Source organism: Notolepis coatsorum (genome assembly GCF_963971535.1).
Source record: "Notolepis coatsorum genome assembly, chromosome: 1".
Taxonomy (NCBI): Eukaryota; Metazoa; Chordata; class Actinopteri; order Aulopiformes; family Paralepididae; genus Notolepis; species Notolepis coatsorum.
The window spans coordinates 154,554,031-154,580,634 of NC_140165.1; the positions used below are offsets into that span (position 1 = coordinate 154,554,031).

At 43.6% G+C, this 26,604-nt stretch overlaps 1 protein-coding gene across 1 annotated transcript; it reads right to left on the bottom strand.

Annotated features, from left to right (window-relative positions):
* Positions 1 to 2,123: 2,123 nt before the first annotated feature.
* odf2b (outer dense fiber of sperm tails 2b) lies at positions 2,124 to 26,526 on the bottom strand. Its single transcript, XM_084326072.1, has 17 exons — positions 26,374 to 26,526; positions 24,624 to 24,785; positions 24,179 to 24,348; positions 23,656 to 23,785; positions 22,589 to 22,702; positions 22,420 to 22,482; positions 22,237 to 22,308; positions 21,938 to 22,054; positions 21,018 to 21,206; positions 20,771 to 20,898; positions 16,023 to 16,158; positions 15,077 to 15,187; positions 13,790 to 14,053; positions 12,430 to 12,530; positions 9,166 to 9,328; positions 8,036 to 8,161; positions 2,124 to 3,561 (listed from the first exon to the last, which is right to left on the bottom strand). The coding sequence occupies exons 1-17, from the start codon at positions 26,467 to 26,469 to the stop codon at positions 3,412 to 3,414; spliced, it is 2,292 nt and encodes a 763-aa protein (XP_084182198.1). The 5' UTR covers positions 26,470 to 26,526; the 3' UTR covers positions 2,124 to 3,411.
* Between the last annotated feature and the right edge of the window lie 78 nt (positions 26,527 to 26,604).

Below are 26,604 nucleotides of genomic sequence, written 5' to 3' on the forward strand. Positions count from 1 at the left end.
ATGTTTTATCAAGTCCGACTCCCACTACTATTTGATATATTTTGATGCAATTTGACTATCTTAGACTAACTAACTTGACTATTAGAAGGCACAAACAAACCCACTGATATTAGACCTAAGACATTGATTACATTATCTATATAAGGAAAGATGAAATTACATACCTGGGCACTTCCTTTCTTACATTTCCTAGAGGCAAATCTTTCCTGTGACAAAATGGCATCCAATGTAATCAAAAAAGTCAACCAACGAACTAGATTCCTGTACCGGATCTCCTCTCTGGTAAACAAGAATACCCTGAAGACTCTAGCAGGAGCAGGGGCGGCTAGGTGGTGTAGTGGGCAAGGCACTCGCCACCAGTGTGGAGACGCTAGGATTCGCGTGTTCGAATCCAGCTCTCCACATTGTTTTTCAGTTTGGCTGGTCGTCCGCAGTAATACACATTGGCCGTATTACGGGGAGGGAAAACTGAAGGGTGGGGATCGAACGTTGTGAACAAGCGACTCCTACAAGTCGGTTGGTGCGCCTGCGCAGTAGAATCAGGAAGTGTCGGGGGCAGCGTGAGCCTCCCACGCGTTACTCCTCGACACTGAGAGATCGAGCTGCGCAGGTGAAAAGATGCGACTGCTGTTACCTCAAGTACCGGAGGGGACTTGTGCTATGTATGACTTAGTCCACATTGCAGCCGGCTTGTGGGAGGCAAGAAACAGCGTTCGTGACAGGGGAGGGTTGAATTGGATGATACGAAATTGGGATGGGAGAAAAATATGGAAAAATGGGAGAAAAAGTGGATCAAAAAAAAAGACTCTAGCAGGAGCACTCATTCAAGGGTACTACGACTATGTGTAACCGGTCTTATTTGACATGCCCTGAGTGGGAGTTGAACCCCGGTCTCCCGCGCCGCGGGCAGCATCACAGACCACTATACCAAGAGGTGAATTCACTTCTTAGTAATGGGTCTGGATGCCTCTGGGGAGTGAGTTTACTTGCAGTACCGCTTAACGTCCACAGCCACTTCACTATACACAGTCCATCGTGACTGTGGACGCGGTACCTCCGTTACATATGCTTGCACCTCATGGTACCAAAGCACCTCAAAGGCGCTAAAAACAAAATTACGTACATCACAAAACAAACTGGTCAGACTACTGCTTGACCTTACTCCTAGAACCCACCTCACCCTTGCCCACTTTGTCATCTACTCTAAGCCATCCTAGGTTGTCAGAGTACAGCAACTTGTAATGGGCCTGGTCTACAATATACACTACACCACTAAGGTACCCATGTGAAGGTCAAAATACTTCCCAAAAGGGGGGCGGTCGGATGGCGTAGCGGAGATTGCGCTCGTCACCAATGCAAGAGGCTGCGGTCTCGACTCCCGGAGTCAGCATTGCCTGCGGCTTGGCCCGGTCGTCATACTAACTCGTTTGGCTGAATTAGCGGGAGGGAAGTCGAGGGTGGTAATCTGACGTTGTGGACAGCGATGCCTACAGGTCAGGTCTGGGCGCCTGCTCAGCGAAAGGCAGGAAATGGTGAAGGCAGCGTGACCTCCCATGCGTTACACTTCACCAATGAGAGTCCTCGCTGCCAGGTGAGAAGAGAGCCACTGGCTGTCTCCACATGTGTCGGAGGAAGCGTGTGGTAGACTTCAGGGTTCCCTTGTACCGACCAGTAGGAGGAATATGCGCACAACAACCAGGTAGGGGAGGGGGGGAATTGGCATAACGACTAAAATTGGGATGGGGAGAAAAAATAGAAAAATCAGGCGGAGAAAAAGAGGATTAAAAAAAATCCCAAAGGTCAGTGAATACCACGACACCAGAGGGAGCTCCACAAATCATGTTAAACCCAGATTCGGCTCAAACAAGGGACTAAACACGTTTAGCAATTATGCCACATCAATGTGGAACGCCCTAACCACAGCTGTAAAGGAATGTAAATCACTACCCACTTTCAAAACCACTCTCAAAGAGCACCTACGGGAGACTGCAATTCGAAACTGGCCCCTGTAAATGTCTAAACCCAACCCCCTCCAATGTACAGCCCCCTCCCCCCCCCCCCCCCCCAATGTACAGTTTCCCCACCCCACCTACCCAACCCCCCCAAATGTATATACCGCCGGTACTCTTTTTTTAGACTCTTTTTTTTGTATCACAAACAGTACTGTATTTGTAGATCTGGTATGTCATAAATGTCTAGATGTAGCAGTACTGTCTATCTGTATGTCATGTATGTCATATATGTTACGATGAATTGAAAATGGGGGACCCTGATGTAAACAAGACGAAAGTCTATCTGGTCTGCATCCCCTTAACACTTTGAGTGCCAACAGGGGGCGCACGATTTAGCGCTTGAGTGCCAGTGCTCTATTCAATGAGGGCAAGCACATTTGCGAACGCATAAACTATATCTTAAATTATGGCTATGTGTCTAATACGCCCGTCACTTATCAATGACTTGCATGCAGTCAACATTGTCGAAACGGATTGTTTTTTTCATCGGTACATTTCCGTTTTATACCATTTTGAAAAACGCTTGTTTTTGGACATTTCCAGAAAAAAAGTGATTCTGCAGGAATCGCCCTTTACTGGAATACACAAGAAAAAAACGTTGTAATTTTTCGGTCTATTTATGAATCATTTTCAAATAAACGCTAGATTATCGATAGTATGTGTATTTATGCACGCTAGAGAAGCGGGCTGAAAAATCGATTATCTTATTTCCTGATCAGCACACACACACACATACATAGGGGACACGTTGATATATCTGTGAAAAAAGCTCTGATTACCCAAAGACTGGTCAAATAGATTCCTTACCTCAGATCAGATGTTCTCCAAAAAGATTATTCCAATTCCTGATCGCCATTCCAAATATCGATCGCGTTTATTGATCCAACGCTGGGTGCTCGAAACACAAATTCCACGCTGTTCTGAGGGACCACAAAGACTGCAATCGGCTCGGATTACATGCCTGACAAGTAAAATGTGGATTCCGGATTTTCTTTTCCCCATGCGTTTTCATTCAGTCCAATCCAACGGGTGCATTACCATCCGGGAAACGATAGGGGGCGGTATTTTCCCTGTTCGAGCTCAGAGAGAGTCCCAGTGGTAAGGTGAGGCTAGATTGATGAAAAATGAATGGAAATCGCTAATAAAAAGAATAACGATTAATAACGAGATTTCTCGTCGTTGGCACTGAACGGTTGGCATGAAATAACGAGATTCTCGTCGTTGGCACTCAAAGTGTTAACAATTGTGTGTATTGAGCTGTACTGTATTGTACCCATTCTGCAATCTGTTAATTTTGTCAATTTTCAATCAATCATCTATTGTTCAGTCATTATTTGCCACCCGTGTTACATTTCAGCCCTTGGCCCTCCAAGTCAAAAGGTTTGGTCACACCACTGGTTTAACTCACAAGTAAAGAGTCATCACTCAACACATTACTATATGAGGACTTGAGAAGATTTGCATAATTGTGCAGGCTGCGGTTAGTAGAGTCTGACTGCTCCAGTCTTTCCTTCAGGTTCTTCAGCTGGCCCTGGGAATGTCGCTCCATCTGAGGAAGGAAAGAGCTGGTGTCAGTCTCAGGTTCATACAGCACAGACAAATATAACTGCAACATATCATTTTGGGAAGGGAATTTGAGCATTTGAAAAGTAAAAAAAAAATGCCTATGATGTATCTTTAACAATAAATAAATACATTCATTCAATCTTTATTTCAACATGAGAATTCATTGAGGGCAAGCACTCATTTTAAATAAAACATACATACATAAAAATAAAAAATAGAATAGAATAGAAAATAGAAAATAATAGAGTAAGTGAGGAACACCATCAACTTCAACATTTCCAACTTCAAACAAATACAGCCCTCCCTAACACTTGAAGCCACAAAGACATACCTACACTGTATGGTCTTCTCACACATTGAATATTGCCTTCTAAACTGGTCATTTACTGGGGCCACAGCCATGAAACCCATAGAACAGCTTTACAACAGAACATTGAAGGTATACGACAGGAAACAGTACTCATACCACCACTGTAAAATCCTGGATAAGCATCAAATTTTAAATTTTGAAAACCTCAGACGTTATAAAAGTTCCTGCTTTGTATATAAATGCCTGCACAGATTAGCCCCTCCCCCTCTCAAGGAGTTTATCCACGAGAAAAGGAACACTGGATTAGCCACTAGGTCAAACACCAGAGGGGATTGTGAGGTCCATTTTAGAAAGACCGCCTTTAACACATTCGGGGGCCATTGGGCTTAGTCTAATTAATGGCAAGAGGACCGGGGAATGTAAACAAACGTGTGGCTTTTTGTACAGCTAAATCTATACTTTATAGTATTGCTATCTGTCCATTCTCATTGTCAATTGAGTCCATAAGCCGTCCCTTCAAAATGGCTTAAAGAAAAAAAAATGCATCAATAGGTTCTCATTTTATAGCGCCGTGAATATAAGCTTCATAGCGGATTTGGTCTAGTATATTTCCTGGAAGCCGAGATACAGGGCTAATAGCTGCTAACGTTATATCCAATGGCATTTCCGTTTTACAGATGCTACAGAAATAACTCAAACTGCATATGATCGGGACTGTCCCAAAGCATGCATGGGGGGGGACGTGGTTTATTATTATTGATTAACAATAACCGTGTTCGTCTAACTAGTCACATAGGCCGATGGCCTGGATGCGTGAATATTAAAGGCAACCAACTTGTGTTCAGCTTTTCGTTCAGCGTTTCTCTGATTGGCCACACGGAAAGCCGAACACAAGTTGGTTGCCTTTAATATTCACGCTGCCTTGGATGGCTATCAGAACGGTGTCCGATCGGGCTGTAATTTACGTGAAGGGGATCTTACCGTGGTCGGGGCTGATCCCCCCGAGCATTTCCCCGTTATCGATCGCCATCTGGTAGATCGATATGTCCATTGGCTGATGATAAATCCCCTTATTGCATGGTGAAATCTGCGATTCGAAACGTAATCCAAGCTACATGATGCACATCCAGAATCCTGCTACTGGAATCTCCGTTGAAAGAAAAAAAAATAAACTGATCCCTTCAGCCACAGGGCACACTGTAGTGGCGCGATGGCACCCCTAAGAGGATCTGGCCGGTATTGCACCTTGTCGAATTCATATAGTAGGGAAAATCTGCAGTGCTGCTCGGCGACCTTGAATAGGTTATTAAAATGGAATAAAAGCAATAACAACTTCCCACGGATTTATCCGTGCTTCTGTCCACAACGCATGGCTTCGAAACACGGATAAATACGTGGCCCGTCCCGAATGTGTTAAGGGATTGTACCACCCTGTCCACATTTAGGGGCCAACTCAGGAAATGGCTGTTAGACAGCCAAATATGCACTCATTAGGGATGTTAGTGATGTTGTACTGACTGAATGTCATGTTAGTGTGGTCATGTCAGTGATGTCAGTTTTTATGAATGAACGTTGTAAGGTCCGTTTTGTGTTTGTTTTATGTTAGGACTACAGGTGGAAATTAGCCCTGTGCTATTCCCGGCATATTTACGTCCCTATCATACTGCTCCACAACCAAATTCCTTACCCGAATTTCCAATGCCCCCCCCCCCCCCCCCCCCCCCCCCCCACTCCGCCCTCCCTCCAGTTCACCAGGCGCGATCCACTGTGTTCACATGGTGGAATGCAGCCGACTATCGCATACAGTGTCTCAGGCCTCCTGTAATGCTGACATGTGTCAACAAATGTACATGTCTGTTGAATTTATGCTGTGCCATTGTTACTGTAAAAATTTAATGATTGTGTTGTTGTTAATATCATTTATGAGACGTTGAGCTGTATGTGTGTGTCACGAATTTCCCCAAGGGGATTAATAAAGGAATATCTTATCTTATCTTATCTTAAATGATGTTCATTAATTTGCATCGTCCTTAACACATTCCCTGCCACGCTTATATCCATCAATGTTTGATCACTGCCACCAGTCTAAGCCTATGGAGATGTTTACCTTCTTTGCAGGGCTATAACTTTTTAAATTGTATTGCTAAATTGACATTACTATGGCCCATTCAACATCGATTATCTATCGTTCAGGATGTAGGCACGTTTTACTTTTTCATTCATATGTTTATACGAAAATACCGTCTAGAATATAAATATGTTCTTATCGTTTTCTGCAGTAATTCCTAGAACGTGAGATATAGGCATAAACGCATATATAGATTATCAAATGCTGTTTGTTGGCGATACACGCTATATTAAAAATTTCAACTGTACATGATCCTAAACGTTATGATTGATCATGCGCGGGTGAACGGGGGGGGGGGGGTCGTTTATAATTCCGTGCTCGTCAGTAAATGCTTTATGTAGTATGGGTGATATATTGATCAGAGCAGTTTGTATGGATAATAATAAACAAACACGCTGAAAATTACGTCAGCGTCCTCTTACCGTTGGCCGGTGAGACTGGAGCAAAAAGATCCCACTTATTTGACGGCGATCGAGTCGATCCATTTCCGGTTTGTATAATAATAATAACAGCCCAAATCATGTCGATTATTGAGTTATGGCAGCGATCCATATACACGGTGTGTGTCTTGAGTCCCGCGACAATATGCAAGTGCCGGACGCATTTCCAAGACGCACCGAGATCGACTCGTCCATTTCCGGTTTGGCAACTCGCCGATCATGTCAAATTGTGCATGCTCCCACTGCATCAGCCCAGGCTCCGTGAGGGAATTATGAATAACATGGCGGGGGGAAAAAAATGCAATATGATCTCAATAACGTTGTACGCCGTGGATTGGCAGAATTCGCATGAACTTGAAACACGTCGTACAACGTGAATGGCGCAGGATGTGTTAATAAACAAATCTTAATCTTAGTATGGACAATCAATTAAAACAACTGTAGATTATATTGGTATGGTTGGAAATGAAGAAGAGAATAGAAAATCTGGAATACTGTTTGAAGCTGTAATGTAATTGTTTAAACCCATGTTGTCCACTAAGTTGTTTATGTTACAACCACAGCCAGGGCCTCTCTCTCTCTCTTGTCTGGCAGCAGGTCTCCACACCCTTATATGGGCTGCCTGTCTCTTCAATCCCATGCCGTCTACCTGGGTCATCCTACACACCTGAGACTCATCATGTCATCACCGAGCCTGGATATGAGGCCTGCGCTCCTGCCACTCCTCGTCTGAGTGTTGCTTCACCTACCATGGTACTAGGACTCTAAACCTGTATGCTTCCTCTGTCATTGAACCTGCCCTGTTCTAACTTTGCTCTCTCTGTGTGTAGGATCACACAACCCCAGACTACTCCCCACCCGTGGACGTCTCCAGCCTGGACACTGCCTGGGGTCAAATGGAGTGACCTTCCTAACCCCCTCGTTGTACATTCAGTATTTTCAACCTTGTCAAGCCTGGTACCTACCTATTAAATACCCTAAACCGCCTCATTCTCCTGTACCTTGTGTTCTGCTCTTGGGTTCAAACCTAGACGCCACCCTAACAGTTTACTGTTGGTCCATTTTGCTTCAACAGTTTATTTTTTTGATTTGTTATGAGATTAGAATAAAGTTCTACAATTTAGTCATTTAGCTGATGCTTTTATCCAAAGTGACTTACAGATTGTGATTTACAGTTCTACTAACATCCATACCGTTATTCTACGACTATTCATATTATTATAATGTTTTTCTTCCCAAAACAACATATTGCAACTTTACAAGTTTCAATTTCCAGTTTTAAAACAACCCATCCCACTGTCACCTCCATTCACATGTAAATACTGATCGGAACGTGCAATGTAACTCACTGTGCCTTGTATATATATTTGTATCTATTTTACCTTATTTTCTAGCACTCACTTGTATTTAAATATGTTTAAGTTAAGTATTGTGTGATTTTGTGTGAAGGGTGGACTAGCAAAGTAAGATTTTCATTGTATGGCAAACTGTCTGTTTAACCGTGCATATGACAATAAACAATCTTGAATCTTGAATCACATTTTATACAAAGTAAGTGTGTAACTGAGTAATCACACACCTCTTCCTTGCTTCGGTGTAATTGGGCCAGTTCAGTTTTGGCTGCGCCCAGCTGACTCTCCAGGTCCAGAGCCTTACAATTTAAAGTTCTTTCTTTGGACAAAGCCCTCTGCATATTATCATCCACCTGGAAGGCAAAATATTAAGTGTAAACTTGAGAAACCAAAAACCACTAACTTTACCATAGCCATATCTAAAAATCATACAGTCTTTGGTTTTAGAATTTTGAAGAGGAGCAGGAGAAAATAAATAGCCTGTCTTTTCCTACATCACAAGCTTGGAGAGATTAAAATAGCATACAATTAACCAACACCTACAGTAGTTAAATATTTTCCACTGATCTCTATTTTTCAATTGAGGTACTTTTATCACGGTTAATTTGACTTACAGGAGACAAAACTTTGCTCACAATAAAATCTAAGTAGACCAAAGGGGAAAGCAGAATGAAAATCTTTTCACACTGTGTGATACAGTCTACCAGGACTTTGAGGAACCTTATGTAGTGATGTACCAATATTGGTATTGGATATTAAGCTGATACCAGACGGCAACAGGGTACAGGTAGTAGAGTGTCCCCTGTACTAAAACCCAATACCAAGACACATGTAACATGTCAGAAATCACTGCAGACACTCAACCATTTCTTCAACTGTCCTCTAGTTGGTTCTACTACAGTTGAAAATAGTTGAGGAAATAGTGTCTGCAGTTCTCTAGAGGTCTGCTCTCCTCTCTGTGATGTCACCCGGAGGAATTTATCTGGGTGCAGATGCGGCTGAGCTCTCGTACGACACGGAACGCGTTGGTCAGTTACATGTCCGATTATCACATGTCCTCCTCACAACAGAACCATAGGATTAAGATTGAAAATCGCTGAAGTGTCCTTCTAAGGTACAGTAAAAGCAGTGGGTGGGATCGGTACTCAGTATCGGCTGATACCTGGAGTTTAGGAATCAGAATTGGACCCGTCTCAAACCCTGCCCTCTTTTCTTGATCCTCCAATCACAACTGTCGCTTACCTCGGACAAACCAAGAAAAGAGGGCAGGGTTTGAGACAGGTCCATTGGCAGTGATAAAGTGGTACTAGTGGTGCACCCGTTTCACACGCAGCAGACAGTACAGTAACCGACAGACCTGTCTCTGCGTGTCCTCCAGGGCTTGGGTCAGCTGTGTGGAGAGGACATTACACTCACTGGCCCCCTCCTCCAGTCGCTGCTGTGTTCTGTGAATTGTGGCTTTCTTCATGGTAATAACATGGACCATTTCTTTGTTTTCAAAGGTGATCTCCTCCAGTTTTCTGGATGAATAAATAAGAGAAACATGTTTAGGAAAAATCGTATTAAAAGTTGTCTCATCCTATGTTATCTTCTCAGTGGGAAATGGTATGGTACTATGGCATATGGCAGGGTGGTATGATCTGAAATCCTTATTACGCTATATTGTTGCATTTAACTAATTTAACGTGACAATAAATTAAACAATAATACATTTGTATCTGCTACTGGCAGCTAGTACAAGTCACTCTGTTGGTCCATCCCAAAAATGTCTAAATGTTGTTTGCCACAACATAGTACATGAGAGAGATATTGCCAGTGTTAGCTATCGGTGTACCAACATATCACAACAATTATCACTCAATAGTGGGACCCTCTCGAAAACGAGATACTGTATCTCAATGTGGTTTTCCCAATAAAAGAATTTCAATATACTCCAATCAGCCAGATGGTGGCGCTATAATTAAAAGGTTGAAATGTCAACATTTTAAAAGCCATAACTTGTGCCCCTTAAGTCACACGTTGCATACATAGCTATCCTTGGTATACAACTTTGCCAATAGAAGCACCCATGTCCGCCATATAAAACATTCCACCATTTAAATTAGATAGGTTAGGTTAGGTTTACTTTATTTGTTCAAGGGGGACAGTGTACATTAATAAAACATTTTACAAATGTAAATGCACCCAATTTTAGCCAAAAGGCTAATTTCCATTGGTAGTCCCCCTGCCAGAAGGTACAGGCTAAAATCCTGTGTAAAAAAAGGGTTAGCAATAAAAACAGAATAAAATCAAGATAAATACATTAGAATAAAAACACAACAAAAGCACATAGACATAGTAGGGATACAGGTCACAATACAGTCATGGACACAAGGACAGAGCACATCATGACATATTAAGAGACCCAGACATAGACAGACGCACCATATCCATATCCACACACACATATACACATACAGACACCTCAGTGTTGACAGTTCTGGTTATCAATGAGCCATTCCCTAACCCTGCACTTGAATGAATGGTATGATGTGGACACTCTAATTGTTTGAGGAATTGAGTTCCATTGGTGGGATGCTCTGTATGAGAAGACGGCCTGGCCAAATACACTTTTTTTTAAAGGGATTGTACAGACCCCCCTTGCCGCACCTCTAGTGTTCCTGGTTGAGGCAGACTTGAGGTTGATGAAACCGGACAAAGGAGGAGGAGCCAATCCACACTTTATTTTAAAAACTAGACAGACGTTTTGATATAGGGTCAGGTTTTCCCAATTGAGTAGATTATATAATTTTTAGAATGTGACAATGATGGTACCTGAATGGTTTCTTGTCTAGAATTTTTATTGCTTGTTTGTAAAGTGATTGAAGTGGTTTCAGAATGGTGGAATGTGAATTGGACCAGGTTATCAAACAGTATGTGATGTGGGAAAGAACCATTGAATGAAAATATAGCTTTGCTGCCTCTGTTGAAAGGAAGTTTCTTATGTACCTGAAGTTTGATAGGCTGAACTTTACCTTATTGCAGACTATGGGAAATAGCCCCCCCCCCCCCTAGTACACCTATGCTGTCTGTTGACCCAATTTCCACGAAGACATAGCCTACTGTGTGACATCTAGGGACAATTTCTTTCATCGTATTATTAAGAAAGTCAGTAAGCCAAACTGTATGACATCCACACAAAATTTGGAAAATGTGCCGTAAACAGGAAGTGAAGTGTTAACTCGTGAACGCTTTGTCCGATTTGCACCTAACTTGACGGAAGCATTTGTATTGCTTCATAGTGGGGAAGAGGTGTGCAATTATGTAATTTTGGCCACATGGTGGCTCCACTCAGAGAAATCACTTCACAAGGACATGACATTTGCCACAATGATAGATACTATTGTGCCAATGCCTCACAACAAACATAACCCCAATCTGACTGCCACTACAATCAAAGGTCAAAATGTATAACTTTGAAAACCCATAACTCTTACACCGCAAGTTTGTATAATCAACACAAGACTTAACACACATATCCAGCTAGCCTTGGTCTACAACTTTGCCACTAGAAAATTGCATCGACATAATGGCTACAGTGCTCAGGTTGAGGCACATATCGAGGCAGCAAGAAGCTGTACGAATCGGAGGGGGGTTCCTGCGCCAAATTAGTTGCGAATCACCTGCTTGTTTAAACATCATGGTGTCTCCATGGTGTCTCTGTCAACATGGCTGTAATGTTTATCAACGTGTCGTGTTTCTACATGTAATTGGTTGTTGTGCGTTCAGTTGAATGAAAGGGGCACAAAATTAAAAGGACCAGTGCGCTGGAGGAATGTATTCACCTCACATATCTACATGGACAAAATTAAGTCGGTAAGAGATTCATAATGTCAGTGCCTGTACATTTCCGGTAGACCGCCCAGCCATTAACCATACAAGGCGACCGTTTTGCTCTTATGTCATGCTCAGGTTGAGGGTGGAAAGGAATCCCAACCAGAGCATGACTTGTGTGGAATAATTTGACCAGATATTATTCACAGAGGCGGACAACAGAGGATAGTTTACTGACAGAATGACAGCCTAGGTTACAGCCATGATGGCCCTATAGCCTAGATCTCCAAAGAATGGCGAGCTAACAAAGTATTTATACAGGAGAGTACAAAACAAAACAATTGACGTACATAATATGAATTACAGAGATATCTGGATAATGATGTAGACAGCTGTGTGTGTGCATAGGTGTGTACTACAAGTCGATGTGTAGAGAGAGAGAGAGCGAGTGTGTGTAGATAGTTATGTCTGGGAGTGAAGGCCATGTGTATGCGATTGTGCATGTGTATGTGTGTGTGTGTGTGTGTGTGTGTGTGTGTGTGTGTGTGTGTGTGTGTGTGAGATAGTAAGAGAGAGAGGGAGAGATAGTGTGTTTATGCATGTGTGTGTGAAAGAGAGAGAAAGAAAGAAAGAAAGAAAGAAAGAAAGAAAGAAAGAAAGAAAGAAAGAAAGAAAGAAAGAAAGAAAGAAAGAAAGAAAGAAAGAAAGAAAGAAAGAAAGAAAGAAAAAAGTGTGTTGGTAAATGTCCATATCAATGCCATAAGTGCAAAATGGCCGCCATGTGAATATAGTCAATAGTATGGTATACCTCTCCAAGCTCTCCATTGTGTCATTTAGAAGGTTGTTCTCTTCCTGTAGGAGCAGATTCTTGTGTTGAATAGTCTCCAGCCGAGCTCCTTGCTGTTCCACCTGTGGATGGACACGTTTAGGAAGATGTACTCTTCATTCTAAAACAAGACACAAGTTCATGCTTGTGAATAAAAAGAGAACTCCTCTTTCATGTACATTATGTATCACGGTAAATGTGGGGGAACTGTGACTTTGCACATTCCCCTGTCAGGTCGGTAAATGTGGGTGGAGAAAGCACCGCAGCCGCTCCAGGATCCAGCACGTGCGTCCATGGCATGGCGAGTGCGTATTTAGTTTTGGATGAATACTTGAAACAGGGCGGCCAGGTAGCGCAGCGGACTAAGCGTCTGTTTACCACCGCAGAGACCGTGGGATCTAATCCGGCTGCCGCGGTACCTCCGGCTTGGTCGGTCGTCCATACTGACACAATTGGCAGTGTCAGCGGGTGGAAAGCCGGTGGGGTGGGTCCTGGTCGTTGTAAACAGCGACTCCTACAGGTTGGTCAGGGCGCCTGCACAGCGAGGGAGGGAACTGGGGAAGGTAGTGTGATCCTCCCACGCGTTACACTTCCCCAGTGAGAGTCCTCGCTGTCAGGTGAAAAGAAGTTGCTGGCTGTCTCCACATGTATCGGAGGAAGCATGTGATAGACTTCAGGGCTCCCTAGACCGGCAAGTGGGGGGCAAATGCGCGCAACGACCAGGAAGGGGAGGGGGGAATTGGCATAACGACTAAATTGGGATGGGAGAAAAATACAGAAATAAAATAGGAGAAAAAGTGAGGTTATGGTTAAGGTTTATTAAATTTAAATTTAACTTAATCAGATTAGGATATAAATAAACCATCAAGTGTTCAATGTATTAGAGCCTTCAATCACAGTTTTCCCACATTTACTGTAACATACATTATGTCTATTTGTATATATCATGTATTTTAACTAGTAATCTTCTGGTGTAACCCCCCCCCCACACACACACACACCCCTTTACTTGAAACTACACAACCTCACCTATCACTAACAACCAATGTATTTAAGATTAAGATTAAGATTAAGATTATTGATTTATTTTTTACCCAGGGACAGTGCACATTAATCAACATCTTCAGTTTCCACATCAATGTAAATGTGCCAGAATTAGCTAATGAGCTTGTTTTCATCTGTAGTCTCTGCCTACCATGCATGTCTTTACCTTGCTTACATAATGAGAAATATAAAATGTCCGACAGCTTTTGAGTGTGAGCACAGCATAGGGTTAAATAAAATTAAAGTCACAGTGTGTGTAAGCAAACGACTGAAGTCGCTTCATACACCACAAGCTTACCTTGTGCCTGAATTCGGACAGGGCGCCGTTCTGCTCAGTGCTCCTCCTCTCCTGAGAGCACGCCTCTTCCTGCGCCTCCCTCAGCTGTAGCTCAGCGCGTCTCAGCTCCTCAGACAGAGGCTGGAGCTCCCGCAGACGACCCAGCAGCTGCCTCCTGACCTGCTCCGACGCCATCTTCAGATGGGCCTTCACCTCCCGCGCTTCTCTCTGTGTGATCTCCAGTCTTAAGCAGTAGTCATCCGACTCTAAGCGAGCCTGCTGAACCTGGACCAAAAATTTATGAATCCATGTAAAAGTATCACTTAACCTCTTAAACCCCAACCATATTTTCAGAAAATTCGCCTAAAAGTACATACCAAGTAATGGAAGATTGCTCCACTTCTACAAGGTCCATTTGCATGTTCTTGGTATCTAGGGAATTGTTTTCCCATCTTTGACTGTGAATAACACCATGCTAACATTGACCTAAAGTGAAATATTGCCACTCATTCAGCACTTTCCTGAGATCAAGTGTACTAAAAATCTAAGAAAATGAACAAAAGACAGATGATTTACAGGTTTTTTTGTAGATAACACTGAATTTTGCCATCCGGACACATGCAATTTGAAATATGAATATAGAATATCAGGCCTATAAATGACCGTATTATGGCCATGTCATACATCCAGATCTCCTCTTTCCAATGGCAGAGTTAAATCTGGATTTAGTACCACCAGGCGCCCGTAACAGGGCAGCAAAGGCTGTGAATGAAATCTACTGTAAGTACAGTTACTTTTGTATAATGTCCATAGCTCTGCCATTTTTTACTGGATTGCGACGCGTTTTTTTTCTAGACGTTCACAGAAAGGTAAAGAAACAATATATGTGATATTTTATGGCAATAAGGTTCAGGTCTGTGAAACCCGTGAGATATAATCAGGAAAATCACGTCAGAAAAATTACGTGAAAAATGGCCGGCGGCTGGGTAATGTAGTTTTATGAAATTCCGAGGTCCATCGAAAGCCCCGGGTCTCCTCTTTCTTAGGACTACAACTATTTCATTTTCTTATTTTCAAGAAGAGTGCTTCTTCTTCTCGCGTCTAAATCATCCGTTTTCCGGTGTAATGCACGGAGACACTTAGGGTCTTTACTCTTGGCTACATTTGAAAAAGAAACGCAACATTAATTAATACGAACTGTATTGATCTATTTATGACGTGAAATAAATCTATTGGCTTAAACATTGGTAGATCTGGTGTAGATGGATGGACCATTAGGTCATAGATAGATATTTAGGGTTACTGTACCTTGCTCTTGTATACATCCACCAGGCTTTCATGCTTCCTGACTGACGTTTGAAGCTGAAGGGCCTCAGTCTGGAGCTCTTTGAGCGTCTCTTCAGATGACGTCAGGGAGACCTTTAAAAATTACGTCAGCATTTTAAAGGCAACAGCAACCCTGCTATTAAAGGGGAATGGTGCCCATTTTAAGAATTCACAAATGTTCTTCCTGTGCCCCAGGACAGTTCAGTCAGTATTTGTGAATATGCACCATTCTCTCCTAAAGCCAGAAATCAGAGACATAACCCTCCAATCTGTGATGTAAAATCTGGGGTTGCGCCATAGACAATGAATGGGGCTCTGACTTCATGGGGCCATACAATGTTTATTTGACCGGAGCATTGCTAGAAGGTCTGAATAAGAATTAAAACCTAATTTAGGTGTAAGAGCTAGACACAAACATGTTATGGCCTCATAAAGTCAGAACCCAATTCATAACCCATAGCTCTGTATGATAGCATGTACAATATATATATATATATAAATATTTATTCTCACCGCATACATACCTATCCACACCGGTCTGTACCTACCTGCACATAGTTCTTTACTATATCTATATCTGTACATAATATATCCTACTCTTACTACTGCTGCTGGTCAGTATGACTACTACCATACTGTCCTTATACTACAACTCTGATTAGCACTATACTCTAGAATTTGTATAATATTTTATACACTTTACTGCTACATTTGCACTCTGGTTGGATGCCAAACTTATTTTTGTTGTACTGTAGTGTAGCTACTGTTTGTAGGGTTGACGCTCTGATTTCTAGCTTCAGAAGATAGTGGTATTTGTTCAAAAATACTGATTGTCCCGGGGCAAGGGAATACAGTATGTGAATTTTACCAAAAAGTAATTGCCATAAAAACTACTGTGGAAACAAAAAATAAATTCTATGAAATGTACCTTCAGTCTTTGGTTCTCCAACTTGGTAGAGGCATTATCAGTACTGTGGCTATGCAGCTGGTCAATAAGCCCTCCTTTCTCTGCCCTGCTTTTCTCCTCTACAGCATGCAGCTTTATGGTCAGTTCAGTCATCTGGCTGCAAAGTCAGGATGCTGCATGTTAGGATGGTAACATCGATGATAATATGACCAGAGAACAATAGCTGAGATTTTTGAACATTCACAACTCCAGATGGAAGTTACGATAATGCTTTACATTAACTGGACATTCATAACTCATTAACTACCCATCTATGAATGCATTATGCATGTTAAATAACTATCACAACGACAGAATTGTAATGAATGTGCTGGCCCCCCACCATCTTAGATATTTTAGTGGTAATAAAAGGCCTTACACACAATGTTTGTGTAGTTCTCTTTCTTCCAACATGGCTGCCTGTAACCATTGGTAACCACTTTTGAAAGAGAAAATGCCAGATTTCTGTGCAGTTGTACAGTAGGTAAAACGCTGGAAAAACACATTACTGTTCCACTGCGACTTGTTTACAAGATCCACATCAAATTATAAAATATTTTCTCATATATCATCAACACATAGCAACAGTTGTTTTGCACATAGCAACTAGGGATGAGTGTGAGTAATCGATTACTCCCCAACTAATGGTTTTTGAGGGTGCTTGAATAAAAAAAATATTATTTGGTTACCACCAAATACGATCACTAAAAGTGTTTGTTTGTGCCATTGAAACAGAAATCTTGCTCTGAAATCCTGCAAGGCGAAACACTGGTAGCTGTGGAGCATGAGAGCGTACCACGAAAAAGTGTGTTGCGTTGGAAATGGAATAAGCGTTATCTAAAACAACATAGATAGTGCCAACAACATGTCGCCCACTTAGCATAGCGTTCATATACTATTGACACGGACAATCATGCTGTTCCATGAGCGGAGAGATCTGCTGCAGACAAAGAGTGGAGGTAATTATTACAAATAGTAACTGACTGTTTTGACTGACAATACGTATTAAGCATCGGGTATATTGCTGTGCGAGACATAATAAAATCAGTAGTGCGTGTGTGACTGCGCAATATCTCAAGAAAGCTGACTTCATTACTGCCTACGCCCATAGTCAAAGTCTCCAGCTCCTGGCTCTAACCGAGACCTGGATAACCCCCAATAACTCATCAACATCTGCAGCCTTATCTACAAACTATAACTTCACTCACACACCTCGACCTTCCAGATGGGGTGGTGGCACTGGCCTCATGACATCTCCTTCATGGGCTACAAACTTAACACCACTCCCAGAACCAGAACTGTCACTCTCCTCTCTCGAATATCATGCAGTATCTGTCTCTAATCCTTTCAATCTCACCATTGTTACACTCTTATCGCCCTCCAGGTCCGCTCGATCACTTCCCAGATGAGCTGGACATGCTTCTAAGCTCCTTACCGGAAGATGGTACCCCCCTTCTTCTATTGGGCGACTTCAACCTGCCTGACTCATCTCAGTCGGACACAGTGGTCTCCCTCCTACAATCCTTTGACCTGACTCCCACTACCATGCCTCCCACCCACAAAGCAGGCAACTCATTGGATCTCATATTTTCCCGTAACTCCACGGTAACTCGCCTGCATGTATCTGACCATTCCTTCATATCCTTCTCACTAACTCTCATGCTTAACCGAAAGGCCTTCACCTCAACTCAAACCGTCTCACTCAAGACGCAACCTGCCCTCCCTATCCCCTTCCACCCTCTCCTCTGACATACTATCCGCTCCACCTTTGAGTGACACCTTCTCTGCTCTCCCCACAGAGATGGCAACCTCCACCCTCCTCTCAGCCCTTGCAACCTCCTTCGACAAGCTCGGTCCCCTCGTTGAGAAACCTGCCCGCCGTTCCCCACCCAGTCCATGGCTGACGGATGCAGTGAGAGAACAAAGACAGGTCCTGAGAGCGGCTGAGAGGAAGTATAGAAAGTCACGCCTCAGAGCGGCTGGGTGGCACAGCAGACATTGCGCTCGTCACCAACGCATAAGACACCGGTATCGAATCAGTCTGTCGGCGTTGCCTCCAGCTTGGGCCGGCCGTCATACTAACTCAATTGGCAGTTAGCGGGTGGGAAGTCGATGGGTGGTAATCTGGACGTTGTAAACAGCGACTCCTACAGATCGGTTCAATGGGGCGCCTGCACAGCAGAGACAGGAAAATGGTGGGGGCAGTGTGAGCCTCCTACACGTTACTCCTCGCCAAATGAGAGTCCGCGCTGGCAGGTGAAAAGATGCGACTGGCTGCCTACACATGTATCGGAGGGTCCATGCGATGGGCTTCTATCCTCCCAACAACCGGCCAGTGGGGGGCACATGCGAGCAACGATCAAGACAGGGGAGGGGAGAATTGGCACGGCTAAATTGGGATGGGAGAAAAATAGAATAGGAGAAAAAAGTGGATAAAAAAAAAAAAATAATAAGAAGAAAGTCACGCCTCACTGCTGACACATATCACAACCTCTTGTTAACATTATCCAAAACCATTACTAATGCCAAAGCTTCTTTCTTTCACCATAGGATCGAAGCCTCTGCCAAGAACCTTCGCAAACTGCATGCTACCATGTCCTCACTCCTCACTCCCCCCCACCCCCTCCTCCCTCATCTTTCTCTGCCGAAGACTTTGCGATCTTCTTTGAGGAAAAAGTGGAGACCATCTGCAGCTCCTTTTCCCAACCCATTCCAAATACTGAATCGAGAACCTCATCCTTCACTCTGTCATCTTTCTCTCCCATTACAGAAGCCGAGACCCTACGTCGAACCGTCCGACTACATGCCAGCTGGACCAGCTACCCTCCCCACTCCTCGAGACCATAGCACCAGACATCCTCCCATTCCTAACTGCAACCATCAACTCCTCCCTCAACTCGGGAGTGGTCCCCACCTCCCTAAAACAAGCCAGAGTCACACCGCTCATAAAAAAACCAGCCCTGAACCCCACCGTCATAGGCAACTATCGTCCTGTCTCTCTTCTCTCCTTCCTTTCTAAAACACTTGAACATGCTGTATCCTAGACCCTAATCAGTGAGGCTTCCGGACTGGCCACTCCACAGAAACGGCCCTCATTGCGGTCACAGAGGCACTTCACTTAGCAAAAGCGAAAGGCCTCTCCTCTGTCCCGATTCTCCTAGATCTATCTGCAGCCTTCGACACAGTCAACCATCAGACCCTCCTCACGGCCCTCGCAGGAATGGGAGTGGCTGGCTCTGCGCTGACATGGCTGACATCATACCTCAATGACCGCTCCTACCAAGTGTCATGGAGAGGGACCCTGTCGGCCCCCTGCGGACGGGTGTCCCCCAGGGCTCGGTCCTAGGACCCCTTCTCTTCTCCCTCTACACTAAATCACATTAGTGATAGGGTAACATTATCACGTCTCATGGCTTCTTGTATCATTGTTATGCCGATGATACTCAACTCTTCCTCTCCTTCCCTCCCTCAGATATCCACGTCTCTGAGCGGATCTCGGCCTGTCTGTCCAACATCTCCGCCTGGATGACGACCAAGTCGACCAACCACCTCAAACTGAACCTAAGCAAAACAGAATTGCTCCACCTGCCGGCCAAATCCTCCCCCCTGACCGACCTTTCCATCACAGTCGAGAATGCAGCTGTGACCGCGTCCCCGACCGCCAAGAACCTTGGTGTTGTCCTCGACGACCAGTTGAACTTCTCTGCTCACATCGCAGCGACAACCAGAACCTGTCAATTCCTCCTGAGCAACGTCAGAAGGATCCGCCCCTTCCTGACAAAAGAAGCCACCCAACTCCTCGTCCAATCAACAGTCATCTCCCGCCTCGACTACTGCAACGCACTGCTCGCTGGCCTCCCGGCCACTGCCACCAAGCCTCTTCAACTCATTCAGAACGCAGCGGCCCGCCTGATCTCAAACCTACCGAAGTCGGCCCATGTCACCCCACTTCTTAGGGACCTGCACTGGCTCCCCATTGCTGCACGTATCCGCTTCAAGGCCCTCGACCTAGCATACCGTGCGGCAAAGGGAACCGCTCCCGCCTACCTCCAATCAATGGTCTCTAACTACACACCCTCAAGATCCCTACGCTCTGCATCTTCTGGCCGCCTCAGACCTACTCCTATCCAAGCCCCGGGAGGGTCATCAAAGAGATGCCGCCTATTCTCAGTCCTTGCCCCTATTCTCAGTCCTTGCCCCACAATGGTGGAATGAACTACCCACCCCAGTTAGGACAGCCGAAACCCGTCCAATCTTCCGCCGTCGACTTAAGACGCACTTCTTCAACCATTATCTGAAATAATAATATAAAAAAAAAAAAAAATTAAATAAAAACTCTAACCCTAACTAACCTTACTGTCATGCACTTGTCCTAATAAACTAACCTACACTGTAACACGCAACACTTTGATGAACATTGTTACTCAGCTGATAGAGTTGTACCCTTCCTGATGACTTGTCGTACAGAACTTGTAAGTCGCTTTGGATAAAAGCGTCAGCTAAATGACTAAATGTAAATGTAAATGTTATTTCATAACCAGAATGCATTCATAAATGAGTAGTGCAATGAAGCGTTACCGAAATTACAACCATTATACAAAATTTAAATAAATGAATACACAGTAAATCCATATTACATTTTTTTAAAGCGGATGAAAATGATTGCCTCAGATTTTCAATTACAGGTAATTTTGCATTATAGCTAGTAACATGTTTCTGAGGGCACTCACTTCTTGAGTGCAGCGATTTCTCCTTCAAGCAGTCTTTTAGCAGCCATCTCTCCAGAGTGGCGGGCACACCAGTCCTCAGATGTAGAGAGAGCCTCAGATGTAGAGAGAGCGTCTGCCAACTGGGTCTCCTGAGAGATGGGACACACACATATCCATCAAGTTCTCACACATTCAGCACCACAAGGGCCTCCTGGGCCCCTATACACATTGTGCTCGAGGCAGACACATGATCGCTAAAGACACCAACCTTTTCCTGAAGCTGGGCGGAGAGCTTGCCGGCTGACTTCGCGGCCTGCTCTCCCTGCCGTGTCAAGGGGGTCACAATCTCCAGCTCCCACCTCTCTCGGTCCTCCCCACTCTGCTGCCTCTGCTTCTGCAGATCCTCCTCCAGAGCCCGGATCTCCGCCCATTGAAGCGTGTGCCTCTGCTCCATCCTCTGTGGGGACACACACACACACACACACACACACACACACACACACACACACACACACACACACACACACACACACACACACACACACACACACACACACACACACACACACACACACACACACACACACACACACACACACACACACACACACACACACACACACACACACACACACACACACACACACACACACACACACACACACACACACACACACACACACACACACACACACACACACACACACACACACACACACACACACACACACACACACACACACACACACACACACACACACACACACACACACACACACACACACACACACACACACACACACACACACACACACACACACACACACACACACACACACACACACACACACACACACACACACACACACACACACACACACACACACACACACACACACACACACACACACACACACACACACACACACACACACACACACACACACACACACACACACACACACACACACACACACACACACACACACACACACACACACACACACACACACACACACACACACACACACACACACACACACACACACACACACACACACACACACACACACACACACACACACACACACACACACACACACACACACACACACCAGCCTATTCAGAGACTATCTGAAGTGACTACATGTGAAAAGTGAAGACAACATAATACTGTACATAGCAAACCTGAATCTGGGCAACCAGGTGTTCCTTTTCAGCTTCTTTTCTGAGTAGCTGAGATATAAGTTGGTTGCGGGTAAAGTCCAGAACCTTGCACCGCTCCTCAGTGCTCTTCACATTGTCCTATCATGCATAAGGACGCATATGAGTAAATATGAGCATCTGGAGATGGAAATGGATCAGCTGTTGCAACTGTGCATCCAGTGGATAGCAAATTGGGGAGGTTTAAAACCCATTCTCTCATTCTCTCAAAACCCATTTCATCACAACACCACACAATCATGGGAAAGTAGGTTATTTTAGACCTTTTCGGAATCCAAATGCTCAATAAGTTTGGAAGCTTCTTTCTCTTTATCATCAAGTTTGGCCAAAAGACGCTGTAAAAGAAAGGACAAAAAGAATCCAGAGTAACCCCTATGTGATGACTTATAAGTATCACTTACACAACACTGAATATGACTAAATGCACCAGTGAGGATTTTACTCACAATATTCTCACTGTCAGCGAGTCTCCTTAGCAGAACCTCTTCTGATAACACCAGTGACTTTTCCTTTGGATAAGAGATTATTTACCACATTGAAATTACACCAGTGTTACACCAGTCGCTGTAAACACGTGAGCATATGAATACTGACTGACGGGGGAAAGAAACCTACCTCATACTCATGCCGTTTCCTCAGGAGGTCCCGAAGGACGCGGTTTGTGCCGTCGAAGATGTGAATCTTCCTCACCAACGACTCCTGTTGCCGTCTCACTGAGAGACGCTTCTCCTATAAAGCAGAGAAAGGGTCACAGGAGGACATGATCAAACTGTAGAAGCATCATCGTTAAGTAGATCACACTGAAACTGGCTCAATAGCAAGGTCTCTGGTGTAGCAATGGCTATTTCAAATCTTGCACTTCATAATTGACAGTAACATTTGGAAGGTGATTTGTCCTTTCCAGACTTTTCAGTAGAGCTTTTGAATACCTGAGTACAATGTGACATGTGCATAGGAGAAGACTGAGATCTATTGACCTATCGCAAACACAGTTGTGATTGGAGGATCAAGAAAAGGGCGCAGGTTTGAGATAGGTCAATTAAAGAACAAAGAGCTCCCACACGCTTCCTCACTTGCAGTTAAAACCAGAAAGATGTTTCTTAATTGCAGATTAAGAATTAAGATTTTTTTATTATAAATAAATAAACAAATAAATAATGCAAACTGATTAGCCAACAAACCCAAACTGTGTGCTATACTCAATCTAAACAATGATAATGATCATGCCTAATACAGGGTACATATACATTTTTGTTGATCAAATTCCATAGCAAATAGCCCAATTTCTATTAACTATATTTGTCAATGTCTATGTTTAATTGATATAATAATTGTATTGTTGAACAGCTCAGAAGAAATGTTGGCTAGCTACAACAATCATTTGGGACTGTTATTGGGGGTATGATTCCTTCAAAGAGAACTAGATGTACCAGCACCCAAGCATGATCTTTATAATTTCACCAGATGAAATCATGATTATGAACTAATTTCAATGACATTTCAAAATCTTTTTGGACATGGAGCATTTTATTATTCCAGACCTGGAAAACCCAATTTTCTAAGCATTTGATTTTTTGGGGGAGATTTTATTTTTTTATGTATTGCCTTAAGAATAAAAATGATATCACACCACATGGCAAACCCTGAGTTTTACATCCCTAAAATGTTTGCGTTAAATCAACCTTTGTCAAGCTGTCCGTGGTTTCTTTCATGGCTGTCAGCTGATTGGCCACTGCCACACCATCAATCTCAGCTTCTACCAGTGTCCTCAGGAGCAGATCTGTGTCCTGGTGTTGAGCTCCAGATTCTAGTCTGAACAGATAGGGTCAGAGGGCAACACAGGTCAGCCAACACTTGTCTCTGGTAGGGATGTACCGATAACCACACAGCTGCAGAGTCCTAAACTGTCAGTATCGTCTGATAAGAGTACTGATATGATTCCATTGCCTTTTCTGAACAGTATAACATTACATTATAACATTGATTTTCTGACATATTAAACATGGTTCTTGGTATCAGATTTTTATATTGGGGAAATTCACAGACAGTGATACAGCATATTGTAACCATATTGGCGCCAGTATATGTGCATCTCGGTTCTCAAGTGAAACCTAAGGATGTAATACTTGGGGTATCCTATAGCCTTTGTGATGGCTTGTATGAGAAAAGATTTATCTTTACTCAAACGTGTGTCTTCTACTACACCTGTTGAGGCCTTTCTTCTTTGAGGAACACATTTTCCCATTTTCTTGTTCTCCGATCTTCACATTTTTGGATGCCTGCATCAGCTGTTCTTCCTGCTCAGAGTCATCCTGATGGACGCTTGCACATTCTGCCTGAAGCTGCATTCGGCAATCTTTCATCCGCAGCTTTAGCTGATTATCAAAACCAGCCAAACAGTTTGGGGTTTAATAAACAGTATAATCATACAAACAAACAGAATTCTACTCAGTACAGTTAGTGCAAAAGCATTCCTTCTTCTGCTGCTTAAATAGATTATGAAAAAAAAACATTTTCTGTGTAATATAGGCTACACACACCAGTCGAGGAAACAAAAATGATTGCACTAAGCCAGACAAATGCTGTGGCTGTGCAGTGTAACAATTCAATGTGGTTTTTAACAAATAAATGATCAACTGCTACAGTATACCTCACTATTGGCGGATGCAGGAGGTCCTACATCCATCATGAGTCTGTCAATCGTCCTTCCATGTTTCTCAAAACGACCACACCTCACTTCAGCGTCAACATTTGACATGGGGGACGTATGGGTATCAGTATGCGACCCAGATGTAATCTCCTTAAAGGGCACCTAAAATTAAGAAATAACTTACTTGATTGATTGATTGATAATTGTATTAACAGATTGCAGAATGGGTACAATACAGTACGGCTCAATTAATACACACAATTGTTAAGGGGATGCAGACCAGAGAAAGACTTTCGTCTCGTTTACATCAGGGTCCCCCATTTTCAATTCATCATGACATTTATGACATACAAATATACAGTACTGTAAAATAAAAGACAATACGGTATATACATAAAAGAAAATATATACATTAGAGGGGGTTGAAACTGTACATTGTGTGGGTGGGGGGGGGGGGGGGGGGGGTTGGACATTTACCGCAGCCAGTTTCAAATTGCAGCCTCCCGTAGGTGCTCTTTGAGAGCGGTTTTGAAGGAGGGTAGGGATTCACATAATTTTACGGCTGTGGGTAGGGCCTTGTTTGAGCCAAATCTGGGTTGAACATGATTTGTGGAACTCCCTCTGGGCCTCTGGTGTTGTGGTCATGGAATTCACTGATCTTTGGGAAGTATTTCGACATATACATGGGTATCCTTGTGGTGTAGTGTATCTTGTAGACCAGGCCCATTGCAAGTTTCTGTACTCTGTCGTCTACTCTAAGCCATCCTAGGTTGTCAAAATGGGCAGGGGTGAGGTGGGTTTTAGGAGTAAGGTCAAGCAGTAGTCTGACCAGTTTGTTGTGATGTTTTTAGTCTTGTTTTTAGGGCATTTGAGGTGCTTTGGTACCATGCGGTGCAAGCATAGTCGTAGTACCCTTGAATGAGTGCTCCTGTTAGAGTCTTCAAGGTATTCTTGTTGACCAGAGAAGAGATCCGGTACAAGAATCTTGTTCGTTGGTTGCCATTTTGTCACAGGAAAGATTTGCCTCTAGGATGGAACCCAGGTAGGCAATTTCATCTTTCCTTGTGACAATATTGTCATCCACTGTAACAGAGAAGCAGTTGGCCTTGCTGAGTTTGTTATTTGATCCAAAGAGAATGGACTCTGTTTTACCCAGGTGTAATGATAGTTTGTTATCAGCGAGCCAGGTGCATTCTGCCGAGTTCAGAGCTGAGGGCTTTTTCAACCTGCAACTTGTCCCTGTCCAGCACCAGCAGGCCTGAGTCGTCCGCGAACAGGAACAAGTTGCAGTCACTTCATCAACATGCATAGTTAATTTTAAAAACCAGGAAGGGTACATGCCAGGTGTTTTTCCCCAGACAGTAAGTGCAGTGCATGTTTCATAATGTTGGGCAGCCATGTTGGGAAGACAGAGGACTACACACAAACATTCCGAGAAAATAATACAGTCAACTTCAAGCAGACGAGGTAGCTATCAACATAACATAATCAGTTAGCAAGATGTAAAGAGTCATTGATTTATTGAAAATGTTAACAGCAGAATGGGTACACTGCGACTACAGTAGGCTACAGCTTAGCCCCTTACGTGACTGCGATGCTACAGCTCAATACACACAATTGTTAAGGGATGCAGACCAGAGAAAGACTTTCGTCTTGTTTACATCAGGGTCCCCCATTTTCAATTCACCATGTCAATAGTAAATATAAACAGAAATGGAGTTATATCACTATCATCGGATATCATTTGTACCTTTAGGATCTGCCGATTTCGTCTCCGGTGGACATGGACAGATGTTGTCTCTGGCACGTGAACATGAACAGGCGGCGACGATTCTCGTGTTTTCATTCTTCAACAGTTAAATGAGGGTTAACATGATCTGGAAACAGCAGTCCGAACTCCTAAATTAGTTGCTAGCTGTGAACTGTATCGACTCACACACGAACAACTTCGTGAGAATTTTGTTTGAGATCCAACGATCTG

What these genes read in the sequence shown, in the direction of transcription:
- odf2b (XM_084326072.1), bottom strand. Translation starts at nt 26,469, where the DNA reads ATGAAAACACGAGAATCGTCGCCGCCTGTTCATGTTCACGTGCCAGAG. An exon ending in TGGATGTATACAAGAGCAAG is followed by an intron (nt 14,054 to 15,076) that starts GTACAGTAACCC and finishes TTTTTGGTCCAG; the next exon opens with GTTCAGCAGGCTCGCTTAGA. An exon ending in ACAATGGAGAGCTTGGAGAG is followed by an intron (nt 9,329 to 12,429) that starts GTATACCATACT and finishes TTATTCATCCAG; the next exon opens with AAAACTGGAGGAGATCACCT.